This window comes from Saimiri boliviensis, chromosome 16 (assembly GCF_048565385.1).
Source record: "Saimiri boliviensis isolate mSaiBol1 chromosome 16, mSaiBol1.pri, whole genome shotgun sequence".
Classification (NCBI taxonomy): Eukaryota; Metazoa; Chordata; class Mammalia; order Primates; family Cebidae; genus Saimiri; species Saimiri boliviensis.
This window is the reverse complement of record NC_133464.1, coordinates 35,080,532-35,095,467: the sequence shown is the minus strand read 5'-3', so window position 1 is coordinate 35,095,467 and position 14,936 is coordinate 35,080,532. Positions and strand designations below refer to the sequence as shown.

At 37.0% G+C, this 14,936-nt stretch overlaps 2 protein-coding genes across 14 annotated transcripts in view; both read right to left on the bottom strand.

Annotated features, from left to right (window-relative positions):
* The window catches only part of MYCBP2 (MYC binding protein 2), a 281,569-nt gene that overhangs the window by 30,619 nt on the left and 236,014 nt on the right, over positions 1–14,936 (bottom strand). For 11 of the 13 annotated variants that reach the window (XM_074387566.1, XM_074387568.1, XM_074387573.1 and 8 more), the window contains 6 exons: positions 9,597–9,757; positions 8,125–8,281; positions 7,720–7,944; positions 5,128–5,193; positions 3,472–3,711; positions 3,072–3,170 (listed from right to left, as the gene is read on the bottom strand). In XM_074387566.1, coding sequence (XP_074243667.1) covers positions 3,072–3,170; positions 3,472–3,711; positions 5,128–5,193; positions 7,720–7,944; positions 8,125–8,281; positions 9,597–9,757 — 948 coding nt within the window. The remainder of the gene's footprint in view (positions 1–3,071; positions 3,171–3,471; positions 3,712–5,127; positions 5,194–7,719; positions 7,945–8,124; positions 8,282–9,596; positions 9,758–14,936) is intronic. The other 2 variants (XM_074387567.1, XM_074387577.1) reach the window with 1 other exon arrangement.
* Positions 12,299–12,805, bottom strand: LOC104651868 (small ribosomal subunit protein uS8). The gene has a single exon (XM_010341651.3). The coding sequence runs from the start codon at positions 12,756–12,758 to the stop codon at positions 12,366–12,368; it is 393 nt and encodes a 130-aa protein (XP_010339953.1). The 5' UTR covers positions 12,759–12,805; the 3' UTR covers positions 12,299–12,365.

The following is a 14,936-nucleotide window of genomic DNA, read 5'->3' as shown; positions in this document are numbered from 1 at the left end:
CACACACACACACAAACACACACACACACACACAATCTTATTTAATCTTCACAACAACCCCATAAGGTAAACTGTAATATTTTGACAACTTTACAGGTAAGAAAACTGAGGTAAGAAACTCTTTTGTTTAAGAATCAAAAATGATTCTTGGTTTTACATTTCTTAGGATAGAGAACCACAAGAGAATGTCCCTTTCACCCTAACAATGAAGAAAAAGCTGATCATCTACAAAACCAAAACTTTTTTTAGAGCCCATCAGAATGTTAAGATCAGCTACCAGGTATAATAAATTCCAAATAAACAAATCCATTTAATCGGATACTTCAAAACTCTTCTTTCAGTACTTAACAACAACAACAAAAAAACCAAATCAAAACAAAAACCCCAAAATCAGTAAGCCTCTTAATGACTTGAATATTATCGATCAACTTGAACTAACTGATATTTATAGAACCCCTCAAAGAACAACAGCGGAGTTCACATTCTTTTGAAGTGCACATGGACATTCACTAAAACAGCTATATTATACGTCAGAATCCAAATGTTAACACTTTTAAAAGGACTGAAATTATATCAAGTATACAGATTGACCACAATGAAATTAAACCAGAAATTATTAATAGAGAGCAAACAGGAATACTCCCAAATATTTGGGAATTAAACAAGGTGCTTCTAAATTACCCGAAGGTCAAAGAAGAAATAAAAATAGGAATAAGAAAACATTGTGAATTGAATGAAAATTTTAAAAAACCCCAAAATTTGTGAAATGAGCTAACGTAGTCTTCGAAGAAAGTAATAGCATTAAATACTTAGATGAGAAAAGGAAGGTCTTAAGAGTCTACGATCTAATCTTAGACCTTAAGGAACCAGCAAAAGATGAACAAACGAAATGAAAAGCAAACATAGGGAAAGAAATAAAAATGTAAGCTAAAATCATTAAGAAGCAAAAATAGAGGAAAATCAATGAAACAAAAAGCTGGTTCTTAAATCGATTTGATGAATCTTTAGCAAAACTATTCCAGAAAAAAAGAATGAAGACACAAATCACCAAGAGACATCACTACAGATTCTATAGATAACAAAAGGACATAAGTGGATGTTATGAACAAATCCAGGAGCTTAGATGAAATGAACAAATTACTTGAGAGTCAGAACCTCTCTGAGGTTGGGGGACTGCCTGCAAAGGAACATGAGAGAAATTTGGGAATTGATGTGTTTTAAAACCTGGTTATGGGCTGGGCATGGTAGCTCCTGTGTGTAATATAAGCACTTTGGGAGGCCAATGCTGGAGGACTGCTTGAGCCCAGAAGTTTGAGAATGGTAAACATAGCAAAACCACGTCTCTACAAATGTACAAAAATTAGCTGGGCATGGTGGCATGCACCTGTAGTCCCAGCTACTTGGGAGGCTGAGGCAGGAGGATCCATTTAGGAGGCCTGAGGCTGCAGTGAGCCATGATCATACCACTGCACTCCATCCGGGGTGACAGAGTGAGACCCTGTCTCAAACAAAACAAAACAAACCAAACCAAACCAAACTTGATTGTGATAATGCTTTCACTAGTGTACACAAGTAAAAATTCATTGAATGATACAGTTTAAAATGAGGAATTTTTATATGTAAATTATGCTTCAATAATCTAACTTAAAAAAATTATTCTCTTAAAAATTATGTTATTTCATGGGCACCCAACTGATAGTATAACCTTTCCTATTTAACCTTAACTCCTCAACATATACTCTCCTACTGTTAGGCCAGCCTCTCTGATCAGTCCTTGCTCCCATTCTCTCTACTAATCTCACTCTGATCCCTTCATTCTCTTTCAGATCTAACTCAAGTCCAATATCCCCTAAAAAGCCTTCTCTGACCACTCCAGGGCACAATGATATCAATGTACTCTGAAAGTCTAGTCATTTGCAATTTTTCCACACATTTAATAACTTGCTTATATGCTATTTGGTATCTTGTTGATTTCTTTTTGGGAGGTAAGGGGAATGCAGTGGGTTCATAACCAAGAACAGAACGCAAGTTTTTTGAGGGCTTGCCATTCTCACAATTGCTTAATACAGAGTTGACATTTGCTAAAATTCAGTTTGTTTAATGGGTAGTTACAGTCTTGTAGTCATTCAAATGAGATCTCCAAAAGATGTTGAAAGAAGTTACCAGCATTTAAGAAAACTTATTTTTTCAGACCTCAAACAAAAATATGGCAATGATTTGGATACTACTGTATTAGGAAACACAGGGTTAGTCTAGGGAAATCCTTGAAATTTATCTTTGAAAGTGCTGCCAAGGTGATTATTTGTAGCATTTAAAGACACTAGAATATTGAGACTAGTCAGAGTTGACTTCTCTTTTTGGAAATGGATGAGGTACAAAACCCTTAGGTAAAATGTTTCAGTAAGGACTGAAAAAGTAAAGTAACTGTATTTTTAGAAGAAATTTCAGGAACAATAATAAAGAGTAGTTATTCTAATAAAAATTTACTGAACACTGAACATGTATATGATTATATCAGGATGGACACAAAGACCAATTAGACACGGACTTGGTCTTTAAGAAGCTATGGTCCAGTAGAAGAGATAAAACATGTATGCAGATAAACATAAGAGAAAAACGAAGAAGAGGCACTTATAGATTATTATGAACTCCAGCAGACAGAAAACTGCTTTTTGTTTGGGGAAATCACAAACAAGTTTCATGAAGAAGATAAATCATAAACAAGTTTCATGAAGAAGAGTACTTTTGAGCTGAACTGTGAAGGACAGGGAAAACGGAGGAGGGAAAAGATAAATGATGGGGTATAGCACAGAAATGATTAAGTTAATTTTATAAATGCTAACAAATGAACATAAAAACGCAAGGTATAGAACAAATTTTGCTGTTACTTAAAATACTAGCTAAATGATACATGAATAATGAATTTCTTTTAGATAGTTCCTTCATCCTCTAAGAAAAAAAGCATGAAACTATTATTACATATCCATTAAAATATATAGCAATACATGAATTATTTCACTAAAAAAATAATAGAAAAGGGAAATAAATATCTTTAGAATACAAATAAATACATTGTATACTTTTTCTTCTCCTTCAGGTGATGACAATAGTGCTTTTTCCTCTTGTTCTGGTGTAGGTTCAGCATCTCCAGAGATGAGCTTTCCAAATACCTGATGAGGAAGACATGCATGTGAGAAGGAATTAAAGACAGGCATTAACACTGTAATAGCCAGAGGACTTATTAGCTGATTCTGCAGGTGTTATAATATGTTACTCTTGCTAATATACACCATCACTCTTCTTAATTATGAATGCAACATGAAACTCAGGTGTTTAGGGCTATGAAAAGAAAAAATGGGCAACATTGGTAGCCAGAAATTTCTGTAACAAGTTTTACAAAATATTTTGTTACACTCTTAAAATATGTGACATCAATTACCCTGTGCTAGAATAAGTCCTACGGACACTCACTTGAGATGTAATAAGTCTGAATACTCGCAGAGTCTCAGCTTCACAGTTCCTCTGTTGGGCCACACTGGCTGAAATCTGGCCAGCTATTTTTGTGCTTTCACCATCTTTCCAGCCCAGGACTTTGACTTGTCGAACTCTCAGTGTATTTTCTGGGCCTTTTAATTCAATTTTGATGATGTGATTATCCCCTCCTGGAAGTTCACTTGTTACCCAGCCAATGTGCCTGGAATCTAGATCAACCTGGTTGAGTAGAAAAGAGGCAGGAACCTGATTCAGCTGGAGCATTTTTATCACTATGCTAGACTTAGCATTAATATCAGCAAGCTCAAATAACAAAGAATTGTACAGAGTAAAGGTTATGAGGTCATTTCACACTGATTATCTTACTTCAACCCTGTGAAGATAAGTGATATTATTTATAGTAGCTATTATACAGATGAAGAAACTAAGGTTAACACGGGTTAAGGGATTTTCAGCAAATGGTGGAATTGAGAATTAAAATCCAGGCCTGATTACCATATGGCTTCCGAGCAAAGTTGTATGAGTGAATGGATTACAAATAATTTATATGACTGTACTTTACCTATATCGACTGTAACACCACAAGATCAGAAAAGGGTTCTTTGCTTGTGTGTCCTCACATTAAAGCACCATTTAAAGATAATGTACTTTTAATGTATACTTACTTAATATGTTTTACTTTTGAACAAAAATTATATAATATGTAACATCACACCTGTGATTCCTTATTTCACTAAATTTCATTGAGAATATGACCTTTTTTTTTTTTCAAGGATTAAATGTTAATACACTGTGAAGTAGTTTTTGACACTATTTCCTTCATAAAATGAAAACTGTTCTTATGGCATTTAATAACCAAGAAATGGCCTGAGAAGATCTGTGTGATTTACACAGACATTAAATTGATATTATTTTAATTAACGTCAATTTTCTAAATGGGGTATTAAGTCTAAACAAACACAATCTCATTGAATAGGATTATTTTCCCAAATTCTTTAACAATTTAAACAAAATTTGTTCTATGTTTAATCTAAAATCTGAATTCATTCCTTCAATATGATTTGAAAACAAGCAAGCAAACAAGCAATTGGTCAACTTTTGTGAGATAAAGTAGCCAGTGAGAAAGAGTTTTGACAAAGTGTCACTAACACAAGTAAGGGAGCCTGAGCACAGTTTCAGACACATGCCTAGATAAAACTTAACTTGTTTGTAGAGTTGGTTTAAATTGACTTGTAACCTGGATATAGCTGCAGCATTATAACATAGATTTTTTCAGGCCAGAGGACAATAACCTATTTTAACTCAAAGTATAGTTGAATTAAAGTTTTAAGTGTAAATGAGATCTGTGATAAATTTTAAGATACCCTGAGTCTTTGTTGGGGAATGGGGTATGAGAGACTGTAGGTACAATATAATCACTCATGACTGGGGAGCATTTAGGACAATAGTAGATAAGATGTGTAGCACAGGGATGGTGGTTACTATTCCTACATATAGCCCATTTGTCAACTTAATCTTTTATAAATAATTTCCTGTAATACTTTGGTTGTGTGCCAAAGGTGGAACTCAACAGTGAAAGCTGAGAAGAAATTTCTCTGTAGGTAGCAAAACATTTAATGACAAAATTTTAATCACCTGCTTTATTCTGCACAAATCTTCCACTGCTTTGCCAGTTAAGAAGGTCATTGAGGTAACTTTATTCTGAAATAGACAATTCACAATAGTTATAATGCTATATTACTGCTTCAGAACTTACAGTGGCTTCTCACATTAAGTCTTCTACCTGTCTTTTACCGTCCTTCCTGATTGACCCCACTGCATCCCTCCAACTAACCATGGTTCCTACAACTTCAGTCTTATTCTCACAAACTCTGTCTTAAATTGCACATTTCAGCCCCTCTTCATGTGCTCTCTCATAGCTTGACATTCCCTCTCCTCATTCAAAGTTTAAATATTCAGATTCCATCCTCATGAAGCCTTTCAACAAATCTGCTTGTCACTTATGACAGACCCTTGTTGCTATTACTTTTGAAGTATGAAAAGGAAAGGTAACTGAACAAATATACTTATGAGAGTCACAGTGTGCCCAGACTTCCTTATATATTTGGAGTAGGAGATGCAAGAAGATGTTCTATCCCCCAAGATACTTGCCAAACTAGGGAAGGCAACATTAACACATTAAATGTCAAACAGCACAAGTTCAATACATGTTCATCCTAGTGCCAAAGACCTTAGCATTGAGTACATTTTATGCAGAGCACATCAAGAAACAGATTAACATTAGTTCCTTGGAGAGCTGCATATTATGAGTGCTGTAAGCAGATACAACTCAAATCAACAAATGCTGTGTACGGGCTCTGTGGTAGGCAGGTTGGGGGACACGGAGGTAAATAACTCAAGGAAAACATATGTACAGGTTGAGTTTCCTTTATCAGAAATATTTGGGACCAGAAGTGTTTGGGACTGGGGATTTTTTTAGGATTTTGAAATACTGTATTTGCATTATACTTACTGGCTGGGCATCCCAAATCTGAATATCTAAAACCAGAAATGCTCCAATCAGCATTTCCTTTAAGTGTCACATCTGTGTTCAGTAAGTTTCAGATTCTGCAGCATTTTGGATTTTCAGATTTGGAATGCTCAACCTATAACATAGAGGAAGCCCCTTAAAAAGGAAAGTAGATGTCAGCTTACATACTGGGATTTTCAAAATGAATACTGTCATGATTATTTCCTCTGAGAAAAGACAGATATGTCAAATTGATTGCAATCACTGTTCTGAGGGAGAGTATGTCCTGGCTTAAAATGTACCATGAGCTAGAGGTAACTTTGCACTGAACAGTGAATTCTAACCACACAATGTTTTGCTTTGTTACACCTGACTCTCTAGTTAAAGATAAAGTAGTTATACCAGTGGAAATTCTTGGGTCTGTGGAGGAAATCGCTCATATGATATTAGCTAAGCCTCTTTTACTTATTCAATATCAGGGAGGAAGAGAACCTGCACTGATGTACAGGAGTTGTCGCTTGCTCTGATTGCAGACTGGCCCTGCATCCAGGTTACCGGAGACCCAACCCTACCACTGCGGCTCTTCCTCAGAAAGGAAATATGCGAATGGCACAGGAGGAGCCAGGCAATGGTTCAAGGGGAGCCATTAATACTGCCTCTGCTGGCCAACCACATCCATTCTGAGGAAAAAAAATTCTACACAGTATCCTTCTTCAATAATGAGGTAGAAGAAAGGCAGTCTGGAGGTAGTGCTATTTCTTTCTTGGTTGTTAACATGCAAATAAATAGGACTCTTTTTTCTTGCTTAGTGCCTTTTATAAAAGAATATTTAATTCAGTTGAAACGTGGGTGAACTAGGCTAGGGAGAATATAAATTATGATTATTTGGGACAGTACAGAAACTTATTTTTAATTCCATGAGGATTGTGAGAAAGAGTAGACATTTAAAGATAGGTCGGATGCACTGGCTCATGCCTGTTAATCCTAGCATTTTGGGAGGCCAAGATGGGCAGGTAACTTGAGGTCAGGAATTCGAGACCAGCCTGCACAACATGGTGAAATTCCGTCTCTACTAAAAATACAAAAATTAGCCAGACGTGGTGGTGTGCGCCTGTAATCTTAGCTACTTGGGAGGCTGAGGCAGGAGAAAAGCTTGAATCTGGAGGTGGAAGTTGCAGTGAACCGAGATAGAACCACTGCACTCCAGCCTGGGTGACAGAGGGAAGATTCCATCTCAAAAAAAAAACAAACAACTAATTACACATAGATCAAAGATTAAGTGCCACCAGAGTAATACAAAGAAGAACCCAGCAGATGGAAAGAGTAATTTTTTAGAGGAGTTACTAAGAATTTCTCTGCTGAGTTTGAGAGACCTTAGGAGAATCGATCATCAGAGTTTAAAGGGAGGACTTCCAGGTCAAGGGAAAATCTTAACCAAGGGCATGGAAGCAGAAAACTGTAGAGCAGACCTTCATTGTGCTTAGCTGTAGCCATGGTGTATTTGTAATCAGACCTCTTTTCAGAACTGGAAATGCATAGTGTTCCCAATCATATTAATTTGTTTTTTGACTTACGGTTTATTTGGAGAATACAGCAATGGTGTTTGGTTGGCAACATTCCAGGTAATAAAGCCTTTTGCTAAATTTAGAAATGAGGGTGCATGAATACTAACGGTCTCAAAAGAGCTAAAGAGCCGCAAATCAAGTTTGCTTTCTTACCCCAAGATCTCGGGAATTGTCCACGTGAACAGACACATAGCGAGCATTGATTCCTTTTACACAGTTGATGGTGATGTTCTTAGTTTTGTTTTTATCTTCATCTCCTGATTCCCAAAAGGTTTCTGTGGAGCCATCTGTCAAACTGCCAATCATGGCAGGTCGGCTTGAAGTTTTTATGTCAACAATGCTGGTTAAGTCCTTTAAGCACATTACTATGCATAATTCCTATCAGAAACAAATATAAGTACTTATGACACTAGAAGAAAATTTTCCATGAAGATAAAACAAACAGATAAGGTAAAACATAATGGAAGATAGGATCAAACTGATCATGAATAACTCAGAGTTTCTCCTTTGATGTACTAACAAACAGGACAGCCAGGTAATAAGGATGAAATGACTGACCTGACTCATAGCTTCAAAGCCAGACTGTATACTGATGCTAAAACTCTCTTCACTATCGCCATCATCTGATTTTGACAAAATATTGTTAATATGATGAAAGACATTGCTCTGATGAAGAAACTGGTGATCAGATTGCTTGAATTTGAGACTCCAGCACCTAAAAAGGTGATATATAAGCAGGATATGAAATAATTATTTTCCAGGAACATCTAAGGAACTCTTAAATGAGCACTCGGTAGCTAATATCTCAAGAAGTCTTAATGCTCTAATAAAATACAGAAACTTTAAAAATCCAGGGAAGAAAATCATTCTTAATTATTTATTTATTTTTTGACATGGAGTCTTGCTCTGTCACCCAGGCTGGAGTGCAATGGCACGATCTCGGCTCACTGCAACCTCCGCCTCCAGGGTTCAAGTGATTCTCTTGCCTCAGCCTCCCAAGTAGCTGGGATTATAGGCGCCCATCACCCACACCCAGCTAATTTTGTATTTTTATTAGAGACGGGGTTTCACCATCTTGGCCAGGCTGGTCTCAAACTCCTGACCTCATGATCCACCTGCCTTGGCCTCCCTAAGTGTTAGGATTACAGGCTTAAGCCATCATGCCTGGCCTGTTTCTGTTTTTGAGAAATAAAGGTAAGTTCTTCGGAACAAGGTACGTTCTAAGGAAAGTTGACCCATTTTAAATATAAACAAATTAGACAGATGAAGTTCAAGGCTACAGATGCAAAAGGGGTAAACAAGTGTTACACAACTCTAACAACCCTTCAAATTTGTTAATCTTACGAGGCCATACTAATTCATCGGGTGTGATGTATCTTGTATTTCAAAAATCTTGTAAGGAGGACAAAGAGAAATCTCTCTTCCACTGGTCTTATCATTAGGAATATGGGAAGCCCAATCATTCCATCAACTTATTTCTTGTATTAGAAATTAGGAAAATTTATTTATAAGTGTGAGTCCAGTACGTGAATCTAGTAACAAGGTTTACAGTGTAAAGGCAAAGTGAAATTCTGAACACATTTCAAACTGAAATTGGAATCTGCTTAGCATCTGTGATGCTTCTTAAGGTGATTTTAGCCTGCATATAAACAGGCTGTTTTTCCTAAGATTCTTTTCAAGTCAAAACTCTATTTTGGTTTTTGTATTTGAGATTTCATTCTCCCATTCTCTTCTTGGAATAGTTAGGTGATTTGAAATAGGCAAGAGGGGAAAGTGAGGGAGATTGTTACAGAGATACCCATTTAGAGCACTAAGAAGTACACGAGTCACATTTAACAGAAGGGCAAATAACCATTAACTAAGAGGAAGGACCATTCTAAAAATTATGACTATAAGGAGGGAGGCAACATCTATATAATGTAGGGATTCTTACTATCTTATGCAAAGAAGTTTTTTGGGGCATTTCATAGTTTGAATATTCCATAAACTCTCTTGTCCAATGTGCCTAGGACATGAGGATACAAATTTACCTCAGGGCCATTTGCTGTAATGAGCTGCCACTGGGGAGAGACATCATAAGGTCTGAGATGGTCTGAAGCAAGCGGTGAAAGGTGTGCGGTAAAGGATGAGCAGCTTCCCCGGCAATCACTATGTCAGATAGTGGATGTTCACACACTCTTGTGTCTTTCTCCTAAGGCAGAAATCGAAACAAGTTGATTAGTATATGTGCTGAAGGAATCTTCTTCACAAAAGACTATTATGTATACTTTAAAAATAGCTGTGTAAGAGAAATATAAACAACAAAACCAAATTGTACTCGCAACATATGGTAATTTCAATTAATTGTGTTTGTATTATTTTAGGGAAAAAGTTGTAAGTTTAGTCATAAGTAAAATTGGCATGCAAATGAATCATCACTTCTAGTGTGCTCACAAATCTACCTGGAGGGTGAATCCATATGCATATGCATGTGTATGTGTAGTCTGCGTATACATGTATGTATATGTATATGTACACATACCTATAAGTGGGTATGTTGTGTGTATATCTTTATGTATAAAAAATAATATATGTTTAGAAGTCGGGGTGGCCACTAACACATACAGCATTTTCCTGTGAATTAGAATAAAAAGCTCCTTTCTGGGCTGATGGACCACAGCTAGGAAAAAGAAGCAGGGATTGAATTTCATTTCTCATTCAAACCCTCAGACGGCTCCATTAAAAGTATTATCTATGGAATAAATTTTATAACAGGAAACTAACAGAGTAATCCATATTCCCAAAGAAAGGAGATTTTGTAATATCAAGAAACTGATCAAAATCAACTGATAAAGCTGGACCCTCAGAGAGCACTAGGTAGGTATGTCGCAAGCATTGCACAGCTAAGCAGACCCCAGCAGGGGGTGGAGCAGGAGGGGAGGGGAGCAGTGCACAGGCAGGAGAGCAGGGGCCAGTGTGCAGCCGCTAGAACAGGACAGCGCCTGCCTGCTCAAGCCAAGTGTTCCCACGTGGGAATTCCAGCCCCACGTTGGCCAGATCTCTGTATCTACGACAGGGTATTCCTATATTCATGTATCCTTCTAAGGCGGAAATTCAAAGCAAATTTATCAGCTAATTGCAGTGGCAGAAGTAAAATATCTCCATTTAAAAATATGGCCTTAAAAACAAAACAAAACAAAACAACTGTGCAGGTCAAAAATGTCTGAGGCCTAGAACTGGCTTATAAACCACCAGGTCTTTTCTTGTTTTAATAGGCGTTGGACTTTCTTTTTGGGGGATTTTGGGGAAAAAAATTACCATTCAATGGTTTTTTAAAAAAGTCTTGTTTATATCTTGACATGAAATTTCAGGGTCCATTCAAGCAACTTAAAAAATATGCCTTTCTGGCCAGGTGAGGTGGGTCACGCCTGTAATCCCAGCACTTTGGGAGGCCAAGGTGGGAGGATCATTAGGTCAAGGGATCCAGAACATCTTGACCAACATGGTGAAACCCCGTCTCTACTAAAAATACAAAAATTAGCTGGGCATGGTGGCGCGTGCCTGCTACTTGGGAGGCTGGGGCAGGAGAACTGCTTGAACCCACAGGGCGGAGGTTGCAGTGAGATGAGATTGCGCCACTGCACTCCAGCCTGGTGCCTGGCAACGGAATGAGACTGTCTCAAAAAAAAAAAAAAAAAAAAAAGACTTTCCATTAAACACATTTTCAATCAATGATTTACCTTTCCAGAAGACATCAGTCATGGTATTTCTTCTGTTTGGGGAATACCGTGTATACTGCAGTCAAAATCTATCCTGTAGTATGTGCTTAGAGTAACTTGCCTCACTCCACCTAATTGAAACTAATTCCTTCCTTTGTGATTCAAATAAATATTTCTACTAAAGCACTTACTTTTAGAAAAAAAAATATGATGTCACGGTTATAGAATAATGGATCATAAAACACCCTTAGTAAGCAGTGACTGTTTTTAGTTATTTCTGATAATTTGCACATAGTATCTAGGACTTGATCTGTTTAATAACAAAAGTTACTACTATTACATCCTACCTACCATGATCCAAATTTCACATCTGCTTTTTCATTTAATGTTTATTATTTTGAGTAGGTAACATACATCCTAATAAAATATTCAAGAGCTATAAAAAAATACCATAAAAACTCTCCTTGTCTCTACAGCCCTGCTACATAGGTGCTCTCCCACTGGCAGTTTCTTGGACTGTCTATAAATATTGTTCCTTTACACAAATGACGGCACTCAAACAAACCGATCTGTATTCTTTTTTAAAAAACAATTTATCTTTGAGATTATTACTTATTAGGTATGTATGTAACATGTGTTATTCTACTGCATAGTATTCTGATGAATAAAAATACCATAGTTTATTTTATCAGTCCACTTCAGAACAGCCTTTTTGGTTGTTTCCAATCTTTTGTTTTTATATAACATTTGCAGTGAATCAACTTATATATTTTTATTTTCACACATACATCTATGATAAGGAGAAATTCATAAAAGTGGAATTACAAAATTATTTTTAATGTGAATTTTGATAGATCTTACCAGACCATTCTCTAAGAAGCTGCTACTCCACAGCAAAGAATGTGTGTTCTTCCATCTTGCTACCAACTTATGCCCATCAAACTTTTTAAACTATGTCACTGAACTAAGTAAAAGATGGTTGCTTTTTGCCTCCTTCTTTGTACATCTATTGATTACCGATATCGAAGTTCTGGTTTATTTTGTCTTTTTTTTTTTTTTTGTCCATGAGGTATTTTATTTGTAAATATATGCATTACACCCCTAGAAAAAGAATCCCAGGATTTTCCCTCCTGTGTGTTTTCGTCTTGCTTCTTCATGGTCCATGATGCCAGCTGAGGTTGTCAATACAATGAAACCAAACTGGCGGGATGGAAGCAGATTATTCTGCCATTTTTCTAGATCTTTGAGTTGCACATCAAATCTGGGGCTGATCACACCACACTTGTTTAGCCTGCCTGTGAGGTTTACAACAATTTTCCCAGCTCTGTGATCGTCAATGATTTCAAATTCGCCAATGTAACCATGCTTCATCATCACAGTGAGAAACCGGACAATGACTTTGGAGCACGGCCTAATAAGCACCTGGCGTTTGCCTCTCTTTTCGGCATTGTTGATGCTCTTGAGAGCATCAGCCAGGACATTCATGCGCACCATTGTGGCGGCACGGAAAGATGGCGGAAAGCTATTTTGTCTTCTAAAGAATGTAGTTTTGTTCTTACAGGGAGATAGCAGGCCATGTATATTCCATCAAGACTTGGCATTTGACACCGTTAGACTGGGGTTATTTCAGTTTTGTCCTTGATTTTAGGCACTATCCTTACTCCTAAGGCATGGTCTACATTCCTCAGGTATGGCCTTTCTGGGAACATGGAGTATTCATGCCAGGAGTATTCATCATACTCACCCCACCTCTGGTTGTCCTAGAACTTTAGAACCCAGCTCTAAAGCTAAGAATCTGTTCAGCTCTTAGCTTACAACTCATTTCTACAGCTAGGTCTCCCAGAGAAATCACATGCCCAGTCTAATAGTGGCCGGAATGCCAGGGATATTTTATGTAAAAATTGTAGACTTCTTCCTGCAGCTCTGCACCACTGATGCCCTGCTTCTCGCATCCTGAAGTTACAATCCTACACTGATCTCTGCCCGACACAACTGACATTCTCTGATTGTGGGGCTTACCTCATGTACTTTCCTTCTCTCAAGGACTGTAGCTCTGTACTGGTCACTGCTCATAGCCTATGAACAACTGTTTTAAATATTTGCTCAGCTTTTTGTTGTTCACTATGAGAACTAATCCTGACACTGGCTGTTTCATCATAACTGTAACTGGAACTCTGCCAAACAACAAGTTTTGAGGTATACTGTTATTGCCATTCCATTTAAAATATTTTCTATTATAGTTATTTGATGCAACTCATTTGGAAGTATTTCTTAATTCCCATATAAATATTTTTCTTGTTTTGTTATCTAATTCTTATACACTAGCAATAAAGACTGAGGACATGGTAGGAAGAAAACCAGTTATCTAAAGTTTGTTGAAACTTGTCTTACATACCCAGTAAATAGTCAATTTTCATAGACATTTGGGTGTATCTGAAAAGAATATGAACAACTACATGCAATGTTTTGTATATTCTATTGTATCGAGACTGTCAATCATTCAAATCTGTGTACTTTCTGATTCTTTTTGTTTGTCTGATCTATCCAGTACTAAGAAGAGTGTATGGTACTATGCACAAAACAGCCACAGATTCTCTGCCACTCTTCCCATCAACAGGTGGAGTTTATTTCTCAGTCTTTGAATTTGACCGGTCTTGTGAATTACACTGGCTAACAGAAGGTGGCAGAAGCACGATGTAGGCATTTCGTCTTGGCCATTTTGGCTTTGCAGCTTCTGTGCTCTCTTTCTTGGGTGCTGCTGGCATCTGAACAAACCCAGGCCAGCATCCTGGAGGATAAGAGAGCTCAGGGAGTACCACTTGAAGCACACTATGTAACTGAAACAGAAAAGAGCCATTCCCCTTAGTGAAGCCTTGCTGCAATTGCCAACCCAGAGACTGTGAGCAAAAAAAAAAAACACAACTGTTTTAGTCCAGTGAGTTTGGGGTGGTTATGCAGGAACAGATAGCTGTTACAGATATATGACAATCTCACATTGTAACTGCAGACTGTCCTATTTTTCCTTGCAGTCTGTCAATTGTTTCTTAATATTTTTAAAGTTATAGTATTAGGTAGATACAGATATTGAATTGATCTTTTATCATTTTGTAGATCACCATGACATATCATTACTTTTTACATAGTCAATATTTTTTAAGATATGTCCTCATATTTATACTTTCTTTTCTCTTTATTGACACTCCCTAGCCATTTCTCTCAGTTCTTATTCTGGAAATGTCTTTGGTCTCATTCTTCAAAGACCCTTCAATTGAATGACAGGTATTTTGTTTTAGTACATTGAAAAAAAACAACTGACAGCCTTTTAAACAAATTCAGTCTTTTAACTTGTAATGTTGCTACTGAAAATTAAGCTATTAGTCTCGCTGTCCCTCTTTTGAAAGGTAGCAATTTTTCCCGTGGCTGCTTAAAAGATCTCTTTCTTTGTTCTTGGTGTTCAGCTAATTCACTATAATTTGCTCACCATGATTTATATTTATTCTGGTTGGGGTCTGCTGGTCCTCTTGACTCAATTGGTTGTTATCTGTAATCAATTCTGGGAAATTCTCAAGCATTAACTCTTAAATAGTGTCTCTCTTCCATTTTATCTTCTCCTGCTGGGACTCCAATTAGGTAAGTGTTATACATCCTTTTACCCTTCATTATTCTTAGCAA